General features: G+C 41.8%; 2 protein-coding genes across 5 annotated transcripts in view; one reads left to right on the top strand and one right to left on the bottom strand.

Moving 5' to 3' along the window:
* The window catches only part of LOC132197489 (protein lethal(3)malignant blood neoplasm 1), a 43,240-nt gene extending 41,664 nt beyond the window's left edge, over window positions 1–1,576 (top strand). For both annotated transcript variants that reach the window (XM_059620810.1, XM_059620811.1), the window contains 2 exons: window positions 56–187; window positions 747–1,576. In XM_059620810.1, coding sequence (XP_059476793.1) covers window positions 56–187; window positions 747–1,432 — 818 coding nt within the window. In that variant the 3' untranslated portion in view covers window positions 1,433–1,576. The remainder of the gene's footprint in view (window positions 1–55; window positions 188–746) is intronic.
* A 70-nt stretch (window positions 1,577–1,646) lies between these two features.
* LOC132197478 (myosin heavy chain, non-muscle) lies at window positions 1,647–21,517 on the bottom strand. 3 transcript variants are annotated; one of them, XM_059620783.1, is made up of 17 exons: window positions 21,132–21,517; window positions 12,022–12,178; window positions 11,563–11,696; window positions 11,412–11,432; window positions 10,600–10,692; window positions 10,091–10,528; window positions 9,389–9,796; window positions 8,190–8,469; window positions 7,515–7,821; window positions 7,388–7,457; window positions 7,172–7,332; window positions 6,243–7,008; window positions 4,929–6,134; window positions 4,541–4,735; window positions 3,569–4,263; window positions 2,509–3,021; window positions 1,647–1,944 (listed from the first exon to the last, which is right to left on the bottom strand). In XM_059620783.1, exons 1-17 carry the CDS (start codon window positions 21,471–21,473, stop codon window positions 1,803–1,805), a joined length of 5,928 nt encoding a protein of 1,975 aa, XP_059476766.1. In that variant the 5' UTR covers window positions 21,474–21,517; the 3' UTR covers window positions 1,647–1,802. The 3 variants fall into 3 exon arrangements, with proteins under 3 accessions (XP_059476766.1, XP_059476767.1, XP_059476768.1); XM_059620785.1 differs by lacking the exon at window positions 1,647–1,944 and adding an exon at window positions 2,183–2,415; XM_059620784.1 differs by lacking the exon at window positions 11,412–11,432.
* Window positions 21,518–22,089: the final 572 nt, after the last annotated feature.

Raw genomic sequence — 22,089 nt, 5'->3', positions numbered from 1 at the left:
GAAAGCAGAGCGTTTAAGCTGTCATATTGTGAGATTTGTTTGGCTAATTTTGCAGACAGCAGAGGCATCATCACGGGCGAGTACGGCTTCGTGACCGCCGACGGATGGTACACAACCACGTACTACGCCACCGACGAGGAGGGCAAATTCAAGATCCTCGGCCGCAAGAGAGAACGCGTCGGGCCGCGTGAGTTCTTTTCGCATAAATATCATTTTTGCATATACAAATGTAAAACTTTCTCTAATTGGGTGAAATTAATGAAATAATAATATAACAAGTTCACTTTTTTTCTCTCTCATCACGATTTGGACAAGAGTGAAATCCTACAGAGGGATTTATGGCTTTTTTATTATGTGAATATGCGGAATGATATTTTATTTATCTTGTCAGTCCGTGGGAAAATTAAAAAAAAAAATACTTTATTCTGAATCTTTCTACAAAACAAATGAAAAAAAACGAAATTTTCATTGAAATTTTAAATTAAAAATTTATAGAAATTATTTTATAAATTATCCAATTAAACTTTCATATGTTATAAAAATAATAGAATTATAAAAACTTTTGCAATTTATTCAAACGACTTAATTGCTTCTCTTTAGTGAAATTGAAGATCTAAATAGAATTTTTATTAAATATTTTAAGCCAAATATGAATATAAATTGTTATCTTTGCTTTGAATCTCTAGATTTTTAACTCCATTAATTTTTAATTTTTATTATTAATTTTGAATTAATGCATTTCCCAGCCGTCTTCCCTGTCCAACCGGTGGTGACCACCCCTCGGCCAACAACTACGACGACGACAACCCCTCGTCCGAGCACCGCCAAACCCCGTCCGGGCGGCATCCCGGGTTGCGCCAGTTGCATAATCCCGACCACCACCCTCCGACCCCTGTCCAGCCCCTCAGGTTTCAAACCGAGCCCCGTCCAGGGCGGTTTCAGGCCGACGGCCCCCTACCCTCCGTCCGGCGCCCCCACCAGCAGACCCTTCTCGCCGACCAGCCCGCGTCCGGTGGTGACCATCGGCTCGGTGTCCAGCACCGCCAACAGCAACTCGCAGAACAACAACAACAACTTCAACAGCAACCAATTCTCGACGACCACCACCTTTGGCCTGGGAGGCTCTGCCGGCGGTCAGGGCGGCGCCGAACCGTCCGGTCTGTCCGGTGGGCCCAACTACCGGTTCAACTACACCGCGGGCTTCCACGGCCACCACGAGACGGGGCTCAAGGACGGGTCAAAGAGTGGCGGGTACTTTGTCAACACGAGGGACGGCGTCAGCCACAGGGTGACGTACGAGGCGGACGCTCGCGGCTTCAGGCCCAGGATCAGCCAGGTCAGGCTGCCCGCCCAGGACACGCCGCAGGTGGACACCGAGAAGCTGGCCGGACTCAAGGGCTACGAGTTTGTCTGGTTCAACAGGAGGAGGTAGCTTTTCTGAAGGAAGGACTAACAATTCAACCGCCCTGCAGTGTTCCGCACAACAAAAACTATCAAAATGTACATAGTGAGATAAGTATTCAAATCATAGTCCACACTAATTTAACTTTTCAAATAAAGTATAGATTAAATAAACATAAAATTACTGTTTTATTTGTAAAAGACATTATTATTTACATTCTTTAAAGAAATCTGAAAAGTTTGATTAAATGAAAATTCTGTGTTTTTTTCTATGTTTTAATGCAAATGTGAATATTTATTGCCCCTGTTAGTCAATTAACATAATTAATAACTGATGGGTAATTGAACGGTTATCGATGTAAATTTAAATACAAAAAGACACGGGAATGCTTCATCACTGCTTAGTTGGACGCTTCCTCGCCGTCCACCGATTCGTCTTGGCTGGGCGCGGCCATCGAGTCGTCGCTTCCTCCGGCCTGGATCGAGCCCCGTTTGGCGCCTCCCAGTCTTGAACTGCTCAGTCCACCCAGTCCCCCGGTCCGTCTGCAAATTCAAAAACAAATTCATTGATTACAATGTTCCAAAGTTTAGGTTTTTATTAAAAATTAAACAAGGGATAGAGGAAATTTTCAGAAAATAAAACTTTGAATTGCAGATTCCAATAAGTCTTTGAATAGCAAAGATTGACTTGATAAATTTTCCTTAAACTAAAATTATTAAACTATTACACAAAGATTTATTGAAATCTGAATCACTTGATTTTCTGCAAGTTTCCAACTCTTTTTTTTTCTTTAGGGCTTAAATAGAGTTCAATTACTTATTTTGATTGATTGAATGTGAGGTTAATTGTTAGATATTTTAATTGAAATGATTTGTAAATTATTATGGGAAACTTTTGAAGAACCTCAGTGTTAATAATTTGTAAATGAAAAATTGCTCCCAAATGCTTACGAATCTGTCAGTGACTGTCCAAAAATAATATTCTTCACATCGATAGAACCGTCAGAACATTTTCTATCGGGATTTAAATTAATGCATAATTTTTCTATTGAAATTTACAAACAAAGTCGGACGCTTTACAGGCTGAATAAAAATTGCAAAACAAACCTCAATTTGTTCTTCAGATTCTGGATCTCCCTGTCCATGGTGTCCTTGCTCTCTGCCATGTCCTCCATCTCGCGCTGGGCCTTCCTCTTCTGGGCCTTTTCGCGGCTGATCTCCTCCTCGGCCTCGTCCAGCTGGCGCTTGAGGGCCTTGACCCTGGCGTTGGCCTTCTCGACCTGCTCCTTGAACTGGTCCGTGTGCCGCCGCTCGTCCTCCAGCTGCAGCGCCATCTCCTTGAGCCGCTTGTCCAGCTTGCGGGTGGCCTTTTGCTGCACCAGCCGCTCCTTGGCCTCTACCTCCAGTTGCTCCTCCAGGTTGACGATCTTGGCCTCAAGCGCCGCCACGGTCGCCTTCGTCTTGGTCCGCTGGTTCGTCTCCATCTCGGCCAGCTTGGCGCGCAATTCCTTGTTCTGCCGCTCCAGCAGCACCCGCTGGCTCTCCTGCTTCTGCGAAACGCTCCTCTCGGCCGCCAGCTCTGTCGTCAACTGCTCCACAGACAGTTGCGCTTTTCTCGCCCTGAAAATTTTCAAAACTCATTTTAAATTCAAGTCATTAAATTAATTAAATCTAGGTAGACTTCAATCTCAAATAATAACCTCTGATTACAATTCAAGCAAAGTTTTTTAATATAAAATGTCTCAAAGAAGATGGGATCACCTGAGAACAGCAAAATCCTCCACAAAAACTAATCCTTTTGACAACCAGAAAATTGGGGGTCAAGGCATAAATTTTTGAGAAAGGAAAGGTTTTATTAAAGGTTGAAAAACAAGGATTTTTTTGCATTTTCCACGTTTCCAAGAAAATCAAGCTATATTTTAGCACTTAAATTACTTGTAATTGTTTTTTCTTTGTCCGTTTGTTATATAAAAATAATATAATATATTTATAAAGTTTTCCGATGAGTTGAAAATTGAGTAATTATGACAGTTTCATCATATTAAAGTCAAAATCAGTTAGTTTAATTATATTCCAGTCAAATAAGATGATTTAAACAAGAGAAAATCTACTTTAATAAAAAAATTTACCCATATCAAATCACATACTATTTATAAATTGAACAAACCTGTCCATGAAGAGCTCGGAGTTGCTCTGTTCCTCCTCGAGCTCCTCCTCCAGGGCAGTGATTCTGGCCTCGAGTCTCCTCTTTTCGTCAAGCAGGGCTCCTCCCCTTGAAGCGTTACTTCCGAGCTCCTCGGCCATTTCATCCCTTTCGCTTTCGGCAGCTCGTCTGGCGCGTTCGGCGGCGGCCAGGTCTTCAGTGATCTGCGCCAGTTCGGCCTCAAGACCCTTGACCTTGCGCTCACCCTCCTTGGCCTGGGCGGCCAATTCGTCCCTGGCCGCGCGCGCCTCCTCGGCCTCGCGTTGCCAGTCCTTGGCCTGCGCCTGCAGCTTCTTCAGCTGCTTCAGGGCGTCCTCCTTGATCTTGTTGGCCATCTCGAGTTGCTGCTCCAGGTCGCTGTAGTCGGCCTCAAGCTTCTTGCGCGCCACGGCCGCCGCGGCCCGTTGCTTCCTTTCGTCCTCCAACTCGGCCTCCACGTCTCGCAACTGCTTCACCAGGGCCCGCCTCTTTTCCTCGGCCTGCTCCTCCTTGGCCTGAAGGTCGCGCTCGAATTGCTTGCGCATTGCCTCCATGTTCACCTCCAGCCGCAGCTTGGCGTCCTCAGTCAGCTGCAGTTCGTCCTCCAGCTCCTCGTTCTGCGCCTTCTGCTCCGTCAACATGATTTCTAGCGCCCGCTTTGCCTTTTCAAGCTCATGTACCTGCAAATAGCCCCACGTTTAATTTTAGACAAAAACAAAATAAAGTAATATTGGTTCATTTCAAAAGTGGGAAAATAAATTACCTCGGCCTGGTAAATGGCATGCAAAACATAACAAATCAAATTAAAATATCCAATCATCAGATGGGAACCCGAATTGTATAAAAAAAGTTGCTACGATTGAAATATTTTTAGAAAATCAACTGCTTCATTCAAAACTTGAAAAATAATAAAATCTTTTGGAATTTCATTGTAAATTATCAAAATGAGCAACTTACATTTTTGTCTGCAGTACCCTGAGTATTGGCCAGCTCGTCTAATTCCGACTGCAGCATTCGTTTGCCTCTTTCGAGCTCGTCGACTTTCTCCAGCATTTCTTCGAGCTCTCTGGTGAGGCTTAGCACCTTGGTTTCTTTTTCCCTGGCTTCCCGCTCGGCACTGTCTCTCTCCTGCGCGATTTGCTCTGCTACAGCCTGAAAAATAAAAGACACAATTCATTAGCAAAAATATAAACACGGCAACAAATTGTTACTAAAAATTGCAGTTGATATAATGATCGAATATTGTCAAAATAATGAAATATTTAAAAATTTATTTCTTTAAAACTAGGTAGTTGTAAATTTATCTTTATTGATAAACATTGTTTTAAAAGTAAAGCAAAATTACCTTTTCTTCAGCGAGCACTTTGTCGAAGTTCCTCTGTTTCTTTTCCAGTTCAACAACCTTGCCACGCTGAGTCTCGAGATCGATGGTGGCGTCCTCGAGTTCGGCTTGCAGCTTCTTCCTGGACTTGTCCAGTTTGTCGTTGGCCGCCTGCAGCTCCTCGGCCAACCGCTGCACAGCCTCGAGTTCTTTAACAAGGCGTTTGCGCTGCTCTTCGAGGACCAGCACGTTTTCGGCCTCTTCCTCGGCCTTCTTGCGGGCCTCCTGGGCCTGCAAGAGGGCGGTGGCCGCCTGCTTCTCCAGGTTGCGCTTGGCCTGTTCCTCCTCCTCGATCTGCTCCTGAAGCGCCTCCTTGTCGGCCTCCAACTGCCGCAGCTTGGAACTGAGCGCCAGTTTGGCTTTGGTCTCTTCCTCGAGCAGGGCCTGCGCCTCACTCAGCTGGCCCTCCATGGCGGCGGCCGCCTTCACAGAGGCAGAGGCGCGCAGCTCAGCCTCCTTCAACTGCTGGGCAACAGACTCGGCCTCCGTGGCCGCCTTGGTGGTCCTCTCGGCCAACTCCTGCCTCACCCTGTCCGAGTCGGTCAACTTGGCGGCCAGCTCGGCCAACTGGGCCTCGGCCTGTTTGCGACGGCGCTCACTCTCCTGCCTGTTGGCCGCGGCCGTTTTAAGTTCGGTGGCCAAATCGGCGTTTTCTGCCTCCAGTTGTTGCTTGGCCTTGTCCGCGGCCGCCTTGTTCCGCTTGATGACCTCTTGCTGTTCAAGCAGTGCGGCCACTTCCTGGCCGTGCTTGTGCCGCATCTCAGCCAACAGGGACTCGTGCGACCCAGTTTCCTCCTCCAGGCTCTTCTTCAACTGCAACAATTCTGCCTCTCGCTTGGACCGCAGCTCCTGCTGGGCGGCCGTCGTGTCCAACGAGTCCAGCAGTTCGTTCTTCAGAGCCTCGAGCTCTTCGTTCAGGTCGCGCTTTTGCTTCTCTGCCTTGGCCCTGGCCGCCTTTTCGGCCTCCAAGTCCTCTTGCAGCTCGGTCAGTTGGGACTCGAGTTCTCGAAGGGCCTTCTGGCTTTGGGCCTTGCCGGCGGCCTCTTCGTCAATGCGCATCATGGCGCCCGCCAACTCCTCCTCGCGCTTGCCCAGCACCAATTGCAGCTCCTCCACCTGAGCCTTTCGCTCGCCCATTTGCTCCTTCAGGTCACCAAGTTCAGTTTCAAGCTGAAAAACACGTTGAAAAATCAAATTATAAATTTCACATTTTTTGTAGCAATATTTTTTTAACATTTACAATTGTAGAAATAAAATGTTTTCTTTATATTTGCCTACCTTGCGTCTGTTTCTGTCCATCTCCTGACGCGCCTGGTGCTCCTTGATGAGTCTTTCCTCAAGCTCGCTGATGGTAGACTCGTGTTTGGTTTTGAGTTTGGCCAAGTGCTTGGCTTTCTCCTCCTCCTCGGCCAAGGTCTGGCTGAGGTCCGCCGCCCGCTCTTCGAGTAGTTTCCGCTCCTTCTGCAGCTTCTGGTTGGTGTCTTCGGACACGGCCGCCTCCTCCTCAAGCTTTTTGATTTTGGCGTCCAGAGTGACCTTTTCCAACTGCAACTTCTGCCTGGAGGCCTCCTCTTCCTCGAGTTGCTCCTCCAAGTCCTGGATGTTCAACTGCAGCTTCTTCTTTTCGTTGTTGAGCTGGACGTTGCGCTCCTCCTCCTCTTCGTTGCGCGCCTCCAGCTCGTGCAGAATGTCTTCCAGCTCCTGCTTTCTGGCGGCCAGACGCGCCCGCATCTCCTCGGCCTCGGCGCACAGCTCGGTCTCAGCCTGCAGCTGTTCGGCCAGGGTGTTTTTCTCCTCGATGGCCAGCTCGTACTTGCGCTGGAACTCCTGCCCAACTTTGAGCTCCGTCTCCAGCTTTTCGCGCACCTGTTTCAACTCGTCTTCTTTTTGCACCAGCTTCTCCTCCTGCTTGGTCACCTGCAGCAGTGGCTTGACCTTTGTGTAGAGGCGCCACCACTGCCAGTTGCGCAGTTTCAGGTAAGCAGCGCAGTTGCGCTGAATAATACGGATAGCGTTCAACTGTTGCATGCGTTTGATATGATTTCTGTAAAGAAAAATTAAGACAAAATTAAAATCAATTCAATTAAAAAGTGATGTCTTTTAACGGAAATTAAAATTGTAATGAAGATTCACTTAATTGCGTCTTTTCGAAACTTGACACATTCATTTTCGATTCAAAAAATTTTTGTGCGGATTTTGAAACTCACCTTCTAGCAAGGAAACCGCGGCAATAAGCTTGGAAGTTAACAATAAGATCTGTAATTTTGTAGTCTCGCTCTTCCTCAAGGTGAGCCAGCACTCCAGCACGGAAGAAAATTTTGCTCTGTCCTACACGATACAAATTGGGGTCCAGCTCCAGAGCGTGGATCTAAATGCACAAAAAGTGCGAAAATCATTTTCCACTGAAAGCAAACAAATCTTACCATATTTTCGCAGGCTTTCTTTCCATCCATGAAACCCTTGGGAATCACATTTGGTGTGAGAAGTTCATATCTGTTTTACAAAATAACAATTAGAATCGATTTTTAAAATCTAGTTTCAAGGTCTGACCGTTGTCTGAATTCCTGGAATGGAATTCTGTTGGGGAAGCCCTGTCTGCAAATACGGATGCCCTCGAGCACACCATTGCACCTCAGCTGGTCGAGCACCAGAGGCGCGTCGATTTTGCCGGCCCTCTTCTCGTGGTTAGGAATGATGCAGCGAACGAAATTGGGGTTAGTGTTGCGGAGAGTCACCATGAGCTTGGCCAGCTGCTCCTTGTACAACTGGGATACTGTGCGGAACATGCCCTTCCTTGTGCGGGCGCCAAACTGCGTGCCTTCGGACATGGCTTGTTGAGCCATACCAACAATTTCAGCTGGAAAATTTGAAATAAAATTGAAAAATTTGCCTAAGAAGTAAAAAAGAAATTAAATAATATTCATAATATTCAAATTTAATAATTGATAGAAACGAAAATAAAAATTACTTCATAAAACACAACTTCAATAATAATAAATTTATGACACTAATAGTCAATTTTAAAATTAAATTATTAAAATAAAATTGTATTATACAATTTTAATAGCAAACATATTGATTTATTATAAAACAAATTATCAAATGAAATAATTTCAACTAAGTAAATCAAATAAATATAAAATCATTCTATTCCAAAGAAACAAAAATGACAAGTGTCTATCAAACTTAGTTTTTTTTTTTATAAAAATTAAAAAAAAAACTCACCGTCCTTCCAAATGTGCACCACGAACGGGTCCTGCGAGGCCTGGAGAAGTGAGACAACATTCTCATTGAGCGGGTCCATGTTCTTCATGAGCCACTTCTCAGCACTGTAGTCGACCTTGCCAGCGTAGTGAACAACCGCAAAGTCAGCAATACCTCTGAAGTCGGTCTTCATGAACTTGGGGTGAACAGAGTGGGTGCCGATCAGCTTCTCGACAAACGTCTTGTCCGTCGCCTTCGGGAACCAACACTCCTCGTCCAGCAGCGCCATGATGCCCATTGGCTGAGAAATATAAAATAAAATTAGTTTAAAATGTTTATTAAAAAAATTCAAATTAAAAAAGTACTTATAATTAAACCTAATCAGTTATAATTTCATTTTTCAAGTGTCTAAAAATATACTCATAATAATAAATGACTTCAAAAACTGATAAAAGAAGCTTTTTTTAAACTTTAACTACATAATTTAATCTCGTCAAAGAGACCTTTTGATTGCCTCCATCGCTACATTCGGATTTCAAACGAGGAACAAAAAGTTCAAGTGCTTAATGCAAGTCCAGCAAATTCTTGGGCCGTGTAATCATCAATTTTTTGCAGCCACGCTGCTTCTCGATTCGCCAGAGAGTTTCCCCGAGTCACCGCGGTGTGCCTTATTCACATATTTATTCAGCGCGAGATAATCATAGAGTGTTAGTTTGCCGTCCTGGCGTCACTCGCTGAGTCAACATGATGTCACGGAGGTGCAAGCGAGAGAGAGAGAGAGAGAGAATTCCACTTGGCAGGGGGCAACGGGCTGGTTTTTGCGGCGTGCGTCCTCAAAGGGGACCACACGGCGACACGCAAGCGCTCGGAATGCGTCACAAGAGACAAGACACACATACAGACTGATTAATGACGGCAAAAACACGCGGCGCAATTCGATTCCGAGAGCTGCTGCGGTCGCAAAGAAACAACGACCTGACCGGCATGCAATTGAACAAAGTTGCAACGAGAGCAATTAAATATAAGTACGGACCCGGCAAACAAAAACACTCGATGCACTCGGAGCTGTTTTCAAACTACCCACGCATCTCATAAATTTTATTGGCACACTTGTTGCTTTCAAAGTCCTTGAGTTATTTTAGTTGGAAATTTGACATTCAATATTTCTTTTACAAATACAAAATAAATTATCTTTCAGTCTGTGATTTTTGAGGGCCTACCTTGTCAATCAGGTCAATCGTGGGCTGCAAGTCGAGGCCGAAGTCGATGAACTTCCACTCTATTCCTTCCCGCTGGTACTCTTCCTGCTCCAAAATGAACATGGTGTGGTTGAACAGCTGCTGCAGCTTCTCGTTTGTGTAATTGATGCAGAGCTGTTCAAAAGAGTTGAGGTCGAATATTTCAAAGCCGGCCATGTCGAGGATTCCGATGAAGGATGCGCCCTGTCTCTTGGTCCTGTCCAGGGACCTGTTGAGCCTGTTGACCAGCCAGCGGAACATGCGTTCGTAGCAGGCCTTGCTGATGGCCTCGATGGCGAACTCGGCCTGCTCCTTGGTCTGAGCCTTGGTAACAAAGTCCCTGCCCACCTTTATGCGGGGCTTCAGGAAGGCCTTGGTCATCTCAGTAACCTAAGAACATCAAATTAAAACTCAAGAGTGGAATTCTTTATTTTGCATCAACATTCAAAAACTAAAATGAATCGAGTCTGCATATTTTTAACAGAAATATCTAAAAGAAATCATATCCTGGCTTTTTGGAGCCTTTCTAAAACCAAACATCCAACTTGTTATTATATTCTCTGCGGTTTTACGAGCAGCAGTAAAAAGCAGTATCTGTAAATATTTGCATCTCCGCGAGTGAGCGACTGGATTTCAGCCTCCTGCGGTTTTCTCATATTTTTTTTGTCCGTAACAAGAACTAACCTGGAGACCGAGCAAGTGAGCCAGTTTCTGGGCAACCGTGTTGTCCGGAAGGGTGGCCTGGTCAGCGTTCCTCTCCTGCTTGAACTTCATGTTGCCGAAGAGCATGGTGGCCGAGACAATACGCAAAATGGCCGAAAGGTCCTCGGGGGTCATGCCCATGATGCCCATGGCCTGGCACGTGGCCTTGTACTCGCCTGCGTCGTCCGTGCCCGGCAGGGGCAGCGGCCCGTTGGTCAGGAAGGAGTAGGTCTTGGGGTCGTCGATCAGGAACTCCTTCTTCTGTTCGGGGGTGGCGCCGGTCATCAGCTGGTAGAATATGTGGAAGGTGCGCTCATCTTTGGCCTGTCGTATTGTTCTCGATTTTTCCAGCAGGTACGTCTCGATGTTGGCACCGGCGATGTATCCGCTCGCGTCAAAGTTGATTCGAATGAATTTGCCCTGAGTTTAGAAAACAAAATAAAACCGTTTTATTTAAAAATTGAAATTCTTAGTAATAAAAAAAAACTCACAAATCGGGATGAGTTGTCGTTTTTCACCGTCTTGGCGTTACCGAAAGCCTCAAGAATGGGATTCGCTTGCAGCAACTGCTGCTCCAATTCTCCCTGCAAGTAAATTCACAAGTTAATAAACGAACTTGTACTCTGCGTCCTCAAGAGTGAGCCTGGAAAATAATGGGACAAACTTTTCGTTTATAAAACTGTTAGTAAAATAAAAATAATAACAGGGACGATTTGACTCGGATGAAAAAAATAACTCACTAAACACGTCCTTCGTTTGAACGGCTAAAAGATGAGAATTGAACATGTTTTTAAATGAAATTTAATTTGAAAAGTTCTAGCTGTACTTGGCAGCGGCTAAAAGCTCACTCTCAAGGGGCAATGCGGACAAAAGGGGGCGCTGGCCTACCTCGAAGGTTGAGCCTTCAAATGACTAGCATGTAACAAGATGACAACAATTGTTAGTAAAGTGTGCATCTCAACTAGCTAACTACTCAGGGGACTAAGGGGCATTCTACGAGGGACCGCTTTTCTCCCTCTCAACAGGGCAAAACACAACACTCGCCCCATGCACATGCAGGGGAACTTTCAATTTTTGTATGAAAAACACCAATTTCCAAAAATAACTACCAATTTTATTTACACAAGTGCAAACTAAACTAAAAAATACCCAACTTTTCCAAAATCCATCACCCATACTAAAATGACACCAACCAGAAATTGATCTAAAAATGTCTAAATAACACTGAATTTTTATAATTTTGGTCCGAGTGTTTTGCTGCGTTGAGGGGAGGAGTTGGCGTGTCTCGCTCAGGAGTACTTACGAAGCTGAAGACAGGTGCAGCCTACAAACAATTCATGAGCCTCATGCCACACACAGCACCAGAAAACAGAGATAACAAGAGATCAGTACCGACCAACACCGTGCAGCAGGCACCGAAGAAAGTCTGACCCCTTCGGAGGCAGAGCACTTACCGTGTGCGGCGCCGCGGCCGAGCCCTTGGGCTTCGAGGCGGCCACGTAGGCCAGGTACTGGATCACCTTCTTCGTGTTCTCCGTTTTGCCCGCGCCAGACTCGCCGGTGCACAAAATGCTCTGGTCCTCCCGGTCTGCAAAAAAAAATTTACAAAAAAAATTAACATTAATTAATAAAATGGTAAAATATAAATGAAATTTATTATAATTATGAAATATTTTCTCACAAAAAAATTCAGTTATAAAAATTACTTCAATATTCCTTTTTAATATATATTTTTTTCTAATATTAATTTAAAGATCTGAATGTTCCAATTAGAATAGGATTTATTAAAAAAAAATTAACATTAATTAACGAATCAAACATTTTATTGCAGTTGTCACTTTATTGAAGCAAAAATGTTGCTCGTTTCCAACGCAACTGGCGATTTGGGGCACTGAAATAATAATAAAACCGACCTTGCAACATGCTGCGATAAGCGTTGTCTGTGATGGCGAATACGTGGGGCGGAACTTCGTGCCTCTTGATGCCCTTATACCTCTCCATAATGTTTTCTGTGTAAATTGGCAGCTTCTTGTACGGATTGACCACTACGCAGAAAAGCCCCGAATAAGTCTGCAAACAGAGAAAAAAGTAACAAATTAGTCAAAATTTCAATTATTTTCCTTCTCAATTTGTGAATAATTATAAAAGTTTTGATTTGTTCAAGCCTTAAATTATATAAACAATTATTATTAATCTTGTATGTTTTTTTTTACAAATTTATTGTTGTTAAGTATTGAAATTGAATAATTAAAAAAACATTTATTTCGAAATTAATTTTCTTTATATTTATTTTTTTATTTATGATAACTAGAAATATAATTTATTCGTCTTTTTATCCAAAGAAAGCTCTTTGATTTATAACCGCAAATTAAATTCTCAGACACGCTTGTTTGTCTCATGCAAGTTTCTTGTCCAGCCGACCATATAAGTCGAATTTCAATTTTGGAACCGCTCGTCATTTCCCTTTTAAAGAACTCTGAAATTATGGTAATGTTTTGCTCCTGCGGTCTGTCGCAGGAAACTCGCGCCGAGGAAGCCAAATTGAGCTTTTAATTAACGATAAAAGACGCCTGGCCTGGCAACAACCCGCCTGAAATTTTTCCCCGCTGCTGCGGTTTCGCTGGTTTTCCGTCCTGATGAAGAAAAAAAAACTCTGGCTGACAACGTGATTAATTGCAGCCTGCATTGAATTTTAAACAATTTTATCTGTCGCAACACATGCAAGTCGAACAATCACGCAGTGTTTGGACTCGGACGGGAAAAGAACAACAAATCGAGGCAGCGTCTCAAGAGAAAGAAGATAATTTGATATCTCCACATTTGCATTGCGTTTTGTTAAATTGCACGCGATCAACGATGGGAAATTCAAACACTGAGAAAAGCGTTTAAAAATAAAATGAATATTGAATTCCAACCTGTTTTAAAAATATTTATTAAAATTAAAATAAGAAAACGTTTGCTTAAAAAAAGTATTAAATTGAATAAATTTATTTGCGGATTTATTTAATTTCATTGGTAATTTTTGCAAGAAACAATAATAAAAAAAAGGAATTAAATATCTGATTGATTTCAATTTTAATTCAATCAAGAATTAACCCGAGGGCAATTTTTTTCATCCGAGGGCAAGAAGTGCTGTTGAGATAACCTTTGGCTCGAATCTTTTCCATTCAACTCTCGGCGATCACTTTCTCAGCCTCACACAAAAGGATTTATTTGGTCAGCTGTCGTCGCGTTTCAACAATTAAAAGGCGCGTGGAAGCAAAGTTTGTCTCCAAATTTGTCTGAGACGCGACCAATTTGTCCGACTTTCTAAAAAAGGTTTCAAAAAACCAGATGGTCGCGATCGCCGTTTGCATCAGCTGGATTTGTTGATGTGTCCGCGAGGAATGCGGCGGCGGCGGCAAAGCGACGCCTTAAAAGGGCAACTGGGTTGCGCTGGTCAAGGCCGCCTCTCATCTCCTCGCGCATTGTGTGTGTGAAAAAAAAATGAAATGATATGAAAATGACCAAAGAAAGGGTCGCGGTGAGCAAAAGAGCGAGCGAGGCTTCCCTCTAGGGCGTGTCGGCAGATGAATCACTCGCGCGGTCTCGCACTCGGGGCATTCCAGCTCTTGACACCGGAGTCGTGTTGAAATTTCTAATTTGAATTGCGTACTTAACAACAAAGATACGATCGCAGCAACGCTAATTGGACCGGCGGGGAAAATCGCTATTTTTCTCATTCGAAAGTCTCAATAAATTCAATCCAGATTGATCTCAATCTGGAAATTCGATCAAGATACAATTTTAATAAAAAAAAAAATCACTCTTTTTCAACATAATTATTTCTTTTAGAAAAATTGAGCTGATCAAATTTTGTAATTTTCCGGGAATTTGGTCATTTTTTTATTCAAAATTTGCACACGTGCGAATATTAAATACTTTCTACGTGAATCATACGATTTATGAAGCGTTTTCCTCTCGGCGCCAACACACCTGGTTCACTTTTATTCGCGACCTTACATCTGAACTCGCTGCGTTTCGTGCCCATATATGGTAAAACACCCGCACACTCTTTTGCCAGATGGGTAAACAGCAGTTGTTGCTGACATTCAAATCGCTTTCGCAACTGATTGAAATCAGGACTTTTTTCTGCTCAAAATTAACCGAAACGTTGATTTCTTTCGATGATTATGCAAATCGTAAAACAGGTTCGGAATTTCATTTTAATTAAATGACCGGTCCATATAAATAATGTAATTTCGGTTGTTAATGAAGACGGGACATTCTTGCTGGCCGGCAAATTGCAATTAAACAGCGTGAACTGTGGCAGCGGCGGCGCGGGACTGGTTTGTCGGGTTATCTTTTCGTTGCCACCCGAGTCAAGGGCCTTTGAAAGAACACGGCGCCGCTCGTGATTTTGAAAGAAAGGCGACGGGAATTAAAAAATACACTCTGCGGGCTCCGAATTCTCCACGTGTACTAAATTACAGGCCGGTTGGGAAAATTAATTTAGAAATGGAAAAATAATAGTAAAAAAGAGATTAATTAAAATTTATTGCTCTAAATTGGCTCAACTTTGCAAATCATAGACCAAATTTTGAAAATATTTTTGTAAATGAAAAGCTACGTTGAAAATTTCGGAATTATTACATTTATAACACTTTTTTGAGATACATTAAATTGCATACTTTATAGGGGCAAAAAAAGGAAATTTTTGAAGAAAAAAAATGATAAGTACAGTTTATAAGCTGTAGTTTTTATTTTTTGGACCAATAGAAGAGAAAGAAATTATTGTGCACATAAAAATACATAGTCCAGTCTCATTCATATTTCAAAATATCATTTAAATAAACCGACCAGAACAGTGAATTTGCCTTAATTAACTAGATTTTTATTAATCCAAGGTGGCTGCCGTCTGGGCATTATTCCATTGATAATAACTCAAACAAAGAGTGACAAAAAGTTACAATACTGGCATTTTATTGAAGGAGACGAAAAATAAATTCGATTTGTGTCAAAACACCCAAAAAGGTTGTCACCCCTTTAATTAAATCGAAAAAATATTAGATAATTCAAATCTTATAAATTTGTTGGTGTCAAAAGCGCCGTTCAAAAAAAAAAAATAATTCAATTTTCAACTGCTTTGATTGGAAAATGAAATCCAATTTATTATATTAATAAAAAAATCGTGACAGATTTCGTGACTGATTTTTATTGATCATGTGACGAGTGTTTGTGGTCGCGTCTGCACGTTTCATTCGTCGTGAAACCAAAATCAGATCTGACAAATTCAGAGGGATTGGATTGGCAGTGGCGCCGGCAGAGCGCTGGCTCGGCTGGTGAAAGCCGCTGAGGCCAGATGGTCGCTCGGCCCTATTTGGCAGCAAATCTGCGCCGCGCCGCCGTGGGTGGACCACAAACGTGACACTTGGCCGGCCGCCCTGGCCGCCGCGCCCCAACGGCGGCCGCCGGGCCGGCCGCCGCGAGCCCCGGCCGCCGGAAAATGGGCCCGGGGCGGCGGATGCGAGGCCCGAGGGCCGCGGGGGCGGCGGGGGCCCCGTCCCGCCGCCGCCAGATGGCCGGCGTTGGGAAATTGAGAAAGGCCGCGCCGGCCTTATTTGACCTAGCCTCGTTTCTCAGTCACTCTTTCTCTCTCTCTCGCGCCGGCCGCGCTCGCCAAAGCCCAAACGCCGCGTTTTCCCGCGCCAAACACGAAAAAAGTTGAGTCTTTTCCGTTTTCAGAGGACGCGTGGGCAACTTGGGCGAGCGCGCCTTCGGAAGGACCATATTTGTTGAGCCGAGTCAGCGCAGAAATTATATTATTTTTAATCTCCAGATAAATTTTCTGCCGCGCTAAATTTGTTTTCTTACGAGACCCATTACGACTACGCTCTAGGAAAATTTGACTTCAGCGACAGATACGCCCAATTGAATAAACAAATTAATAGAATATTGTTGAAAAACGGTGCCTTTCCCACATTTCAATCTAAATTGTTGTTTTTATTTAATTTTTAATTTTAAATAACTCCTTTTTTCCCATTAAAAAGCGCTTTGAAATCAAAATCTTTGCAGTTTTCTTAAAAAAATTATAATAATAACGCTTCGTATTTCAAACTATTTCCATCCTTGTCTCTGCTAATTTTTTTAAATCATTAAAATAGAATAATAAAATAACTAGACTTTTTCTAGGATATTCTTTTTTAATCTTTTATAAATACTTTTAATTAAAAATAATAAAGAAATAAAAGAAGAATGATTTACTTTCATAGTTTGTAATTTAATATCCAATTTCATTTGGAAATCTGAAGTTTGTTCAAATATTCAGTGAAACAAGATGCGTTAGAAACCAAAATTTACACATTAAAATTGTAGTTCTCTTTAAGTTCACTGAAAATATATTCACGTAAATGTTTTCTTCTAAGTTATATTTAATTATTTTGTCCAAATAATAATTATTGATTGTGTTTGCCAACTCGATAACGTCATTTGGTGAAAATTTAACTAATTTTGATCCTGCTAAATTCGAGGAAAACATCTTTTTTAACAAATTCCCACTAGCAAAATTTAATTTTTTCCAAATACAGCTCTTCAATTGAATTCAATTTTTCTTTTAATATTTTCTTGGAATTTATTAGTACAGAAAAATTTAGCTTCTCTTCAATTAAAGAAAATTAAAGCATGTTTAGCGACTCCCAAATCTTCACCTCGAAATATTTCAAATTTACAGAACTAAAAAAAAATTACTCTTATCTTCCTTAAAAATGCTTTTAAAGAAATTGCTTCGTTTGAATTTAGAACCTGATTGGAATTAAAATAAAACTAACGGTGCCTTATTTCCCCTTCCTTTCTCAATGGGCAAAAAAATACGGTCTAGGTTATTTATTTTATTTCCCCATTTTTACTTTTGGCGACACCTAGGCGTCGTAAACATCGCCGTTTCTATTTTGCCTTGTAAAACTCAAATCCAATTTCGCGAAGATTTACAAGGCGCTGTGTATATAAATATGCTGATTAGTCTCGCTCCAAATTTAAGTTCGAGAAACTGGTTCTGAGCCGCGCGAAACACGTGTGCGGAGTTTTTATCGCGCGCAAATCTCGCCCAGACGAATTTCTCAATCCGACTGAAAAGAAACGAGCGTTCGGGGAAGAAGCAAAGCGAAGTTCGAGAGTGCAATATTGATTTTGGCCAAGGCCGAAATGCACGGCGCGGCAAACAGCTGATTTTCGCGCGACGCCCGCTGCTGCCAACAGAGGAAGCAACTCAAGCAACACGCCCTAAGCAACGAACTTTTCAAATTCATGCTGACATAATTTTGTGAAATTTGAGAGTATTTCATAAATTTGATTTAAAAATAATTAGAAAATTTCACAGTTTCTTAAATATTTGTTGCTATAATTATATCCACATCAAATAATATCTGAAAATTCCTGAAATATTTAGGAAAATTTTAAAAATAATTCAGAAACTTAGACAAATTTGATCAAATTTGGGGAGTTTTAAATTACCGGAGATTTAAAAAAAATGAATACATCAATTTCTGTGAATTCGGAAAAATATTTATTATTATAATTGAAAATCCGATGTATTAAAAGTTCAAAATAATCAATATGTTATTTCTTCTTGCAATTACGCATGTTTTGAAAGGTAAAGAAACAAGACGTGAATAGTAAATAGAAGCCCAAGTGCGGCGGTTACAAGAGCGATTGACAATGAAAAGTGCAGCAAGGGCGGTGGAATGCAAATGAGGGGTGCAAACAAACAAAAGGTGCAGCTGGAGGGGGATTAAAATTGTCCGGCGGATTAGAGGGAAGCGGAGGCGCGCGCGGGGCTTCCTCGCGGCGGCAACAGGTGTTTCCGAATTCCGCGACAAGAACAGGTGAATAAAGCAGGGGGCGGGGCCAAAAGTGCAGAATAATTAGCGGCGAAAAGAGTGTCAAGGGGAGCTCGAGTGAGTCAGCCGAGAGCGGAGTGACGCACACGACTTTTGCTCAAATAAGGAAATTCAGGTGCAGAAATGGAAAAAAAATTATTTTCGCTATTGTGCGCAGGCAGGACGTGGCGGCGGCGATAACGAAAAATTGGAGAGGGATGATTCGAGTTGAGCCTTTTTATTGGGACGCGCTCTTATCTGGGCTTGATAACGAGAAGTTTGAGGCTTCCGAGAAAGGAAGAGCGCATCTTGCGGTGCTTCAAAGGGCGCGGCGCATTCGCTGTTTTCAATTCAAACTTCAATTTTTTCACAATAAATTGCCGTTTTCAGCCAAATTTCATTGCAAATGACAATTTATAAGATATAAAAAATTTAATTACTAAAAAAAAAGGTATAATTTTATCATAATTTGTTACTGAAACTTTCTACAAAAATTAATTATTTCATTATTAATTGTCCATTTATTATTATTTAACAATTGAGGACAATTTCAAGACAAAATAATATGTTGGGAAATGATTTAAAAAATATTTTCATGACATTAAAGTTTTAATTAAAAATAATTTGTATTGATATTTATTTCATTTCTCATGCTTTTCTTGTTGACATAATTCAAATCAAGTTGTCATTCTGAAAGCACTTGACTTTCTATATCCGAGAATCAAAATAATATGCTGGGCTGGCGAGAAAAACAGGGATCTCGTTGCATGACCAGCTGGTTTTGTTTCTTTTGCTCTCTCGCAAGTCAGCGCATTTTTCCACGCACGTGTCTTTTTCTTCTTTTTTCAAAAGCCATCTGCTTGTTTGGAGTGAGAAAAAAAATTTGTTCACATCACAATTCGATTAAAAGATGAGGTCAAGCCTAAAAGCGCGCTGACCTTTCAAAAGTGATTCGTTTATTTTGGTTTCGGTCCCGACTTGGCATCTTCTTCGCATCACTCAGCCCAGGAAGCTCTAAACACACTCTTATATTTGTTTAGCGAGGGGAAGAAAATAAGTTGAGGGGAGGAAGGTGTGGCCGTCTGCCTTTGGAAATAAATTTCCATATTCGTAAGAAAGTTTTCCAGATTAATTGCATACGGGGCGCGCTTTCTTTTGGTATTTGCTGATGCTCCCGAAACGTTCGTACTTGTTTGCCAAACAAAAGAGGATAATAAATGACACACCAACCTGAGCCAGCATTAAATTCAATTTTTAAATGAACTAAATTATTAAATTCATTTGATAAAAATAGATTTTTTTAATGTAAAATTTAATTAAACATTCAAAATAAATAAAATTAGCGACTAAAATGAAATAAATTTTAGAGTCAATCAATAACTATTTTCCCAATATTAGAAAAATTGGAAATATATTAAATTTTAAGAACCATTTAAATTTTATCCTTTTTAAAATAAAACAAAAAATTGCCATAATTGAAAATGATTCTTATTTTGAAAAAAATAATTTCCATTTCTTCGAATTTCAAATTCGTTTGATTTAATTAATTTTACATAAATTGATGCCAACTTTCGGTCTTAACTCTTTACAATGACAGAGGGCAGTAAAAAACTCCCCTCCGCTGACGTTTGTCGGTTTTTTTCTTTCCATTTCGCGAATTACCGCAAAGCGCATGTGTTCTCGTTCGGAAAAGGGGTTAAGCCGGTGGCAGACTGGCAAATCTCGGCGAGATGCTTGCGAAACAGTCTCGCCGCCCCTGCCTATCGATTTCCACGCTCGAACCGAGAAGGAAAAAAAATGAAAATAAAAACTTGATGGCCGCTGATCGATGGACGGTTTTTTCCGTATGATTAACCGCGGCTCAAAAACAAAGGAAGGCAACAATCAATAATTTGGCAAACTGACAAACCGCGCCTTCCACTTTCACGTCGATTTAATTCAATTTTATTTGGCAGCAGCTTCGGTGAACATAAATTTCCAAATCACTTCTTAAGAAATTGACCTGCTTGGAATTTACTTTTCATTCATTTATTTTTGAATTTAAAAATTTCTACCTTTTAAATTTTGTCATTTCGACTTTAAAAAACACGAGTTTATCAAGAATTGCGGTTTCCTAATCTTTTTAAGCAAAATTTTTATTACAAACCAGGCAATGTTTCTTTTCTATTCTAGGTGGTTTGTTTGTTTGTTTCCGGACGATTAGGAGCCGCAGCTGCTTTTCCTGTTTAATTATTCTCCAATCGCTGCTGCACCGAGAGCGTTTTTCCAGAAAGGTTAAACGATGAATTATGATGGTCGCGCTTTGTTCGTTTCGTGGCCGCATCAGCTGAGAGAGTTTTTGACCTATGGCCTTGGAATTCCACAGAGTCTCTCTCGAATCAAACAACGAGCCCGACCAACACACCTCTCCCGAAAAAAAAGTAATAATGAAAAGAACCCTCTATTCTCATCGCGGAGGAGACAATTTTTTTCAACAAAAATCAATTTAATTATTTATTATGATTTTTTTGGAGAAAAATAAAGTAAATATTGCTATCATTGGCTTCAGTCAAGTGAATCTCAAATAACGAAGATAAGAGGAAATCTTTGGGAATGTTTTTCCGCCTAAATATCACCTGCTTATCAGATGAGCTCATCATTTTCTTATTCATGTGGCAAGCAAGGAAATTTGGCCGCTGGCCGGTTGTTGACAATTTCAAAATCCCTATTACATCCACCATCAAAATCTCCTCACGGAAACTTTTGTTCCAATCACCAGGAAATTTTATTATTTAATAAAACCTGTGACTCGACTCAATTAAAGAAATTAATTAATTAGTTAATTAGATTTAGTTAAATTTTCTCTCAATTTTTTAACTTAATTATTTCCATTTTTTAAACTACCTGAAATTTTAAAGTTGAGAAATATTTTCAGAGAATTTTAATTGTAAATTAGCCCGATTCGAGGAATTTTGGGCTCGGCCTTCAGTTGAACTTAAAATTCAAGTCTCGTGTGTTGCGTGCGATTCTCGTCTCGTTGTGCTCGGGGCTTCAGGGTAAGCGAGTGGATTACTCACACGTCCGAGTTCGGACGGCACACCCTGGACGTTTGGCGGCCGTTGGTGGGCGTGCGTGTTTTGGCGGTTACGAACGAGTACCGGCTCGGGGGGGGTTTTTTTTTTGATACTCACGTAAATGAGTCCCGAGTAGTATCGGTCCTTGATGTTGTGCAGGACGGAGGCCTCGTTGAGGCAGGTGAGCTCGGCCATGTCCTCGACCTTGTCGAACTTGGGCGGGTTCATCTTCTGGATGTCGTCCTTGGCCACCAGGCATCGCTTGGAGGTCTCGACGATTTCCACCTCGACCTCGTCGCCGCGCTCGCCCTTGATCGAGGCGGACACGAAGCCGTGGCTCTCGTGCGGCACCCACACCAGCCTCTTCTGCGTCCATTCGGCCTGCGTCGCCGGGTCGCTGAACGTGTTCCTGTCCACCGACAGGAATTTCAAGTCCGGGTCCAGCCGGTCCTCCGCCATATTGAACCTCCGAGACTCGAATGCCGCTCTCAGACCCGCCGCCGCCCAGCCTGCTGCGTGGCCGCTCCGACTCGCGGCGGCGCCACCTGGAACGACCCGACGCCAGCGCCGCCACGCGACTCCAGCGGCGCCCGCAAACTACCGGTTGATTCGTCGCGCGGGTTGTCTACCCGCGACCACTTGAAATTACTCATGTCATTTCACGAGCTTCTCCGGGACCCAAGAAATCTATGCTGCGTAAATGATTCAATGTGAATTAATCAAATTTTTAACTTACAAAAAATTCCGCTTATTTCATAATTATTCAAGAGAGCAATAAAATTTGAAAAAAAAAAAAATATTTAATTTTTTCCAAAGATAAAAAAAAACCGAAAAAACTTCTTTTTAAATTTTTTTTTTGTGTTCTTAACTAATAAAACGTTGGTACATGTTTTGATTAAAAAAAAATAATAATAATTTTATGCTACATGTCATTCACAACTTAATTTAATAACTCTTTTATTGTTGCCAAAACCGATTAACATAACGTACGGTAAAAAAAATAATAAACGCAATTTTCATTATTCACAAGACTCATCTTAAAGTAAGGATTAAAATTCATTAGCGTATTCTCAAG

Source organism: Neocloeon triangulifer, unplaced genomic scaffold (assembly GCF_031216515.1).
Source record: "Neocloeon triangulifer isolate White Clay Creek 2 clone unplaced genomic scaffold, ASM3121651v1 ptg000012l, whole genome shotgun sequence".
Classification (NCBI taxonomy): Eukaryota; Metazoa; Arthropoda; class Insecta; order Ephemeroptera; family Baetidae; genus Neocloeon; species Neocloeon triangulifer.
Note: the sequence above shows the minus strand (reverse complement) of the source record. Positions and strands in the feature narration are given on the sequence as shown.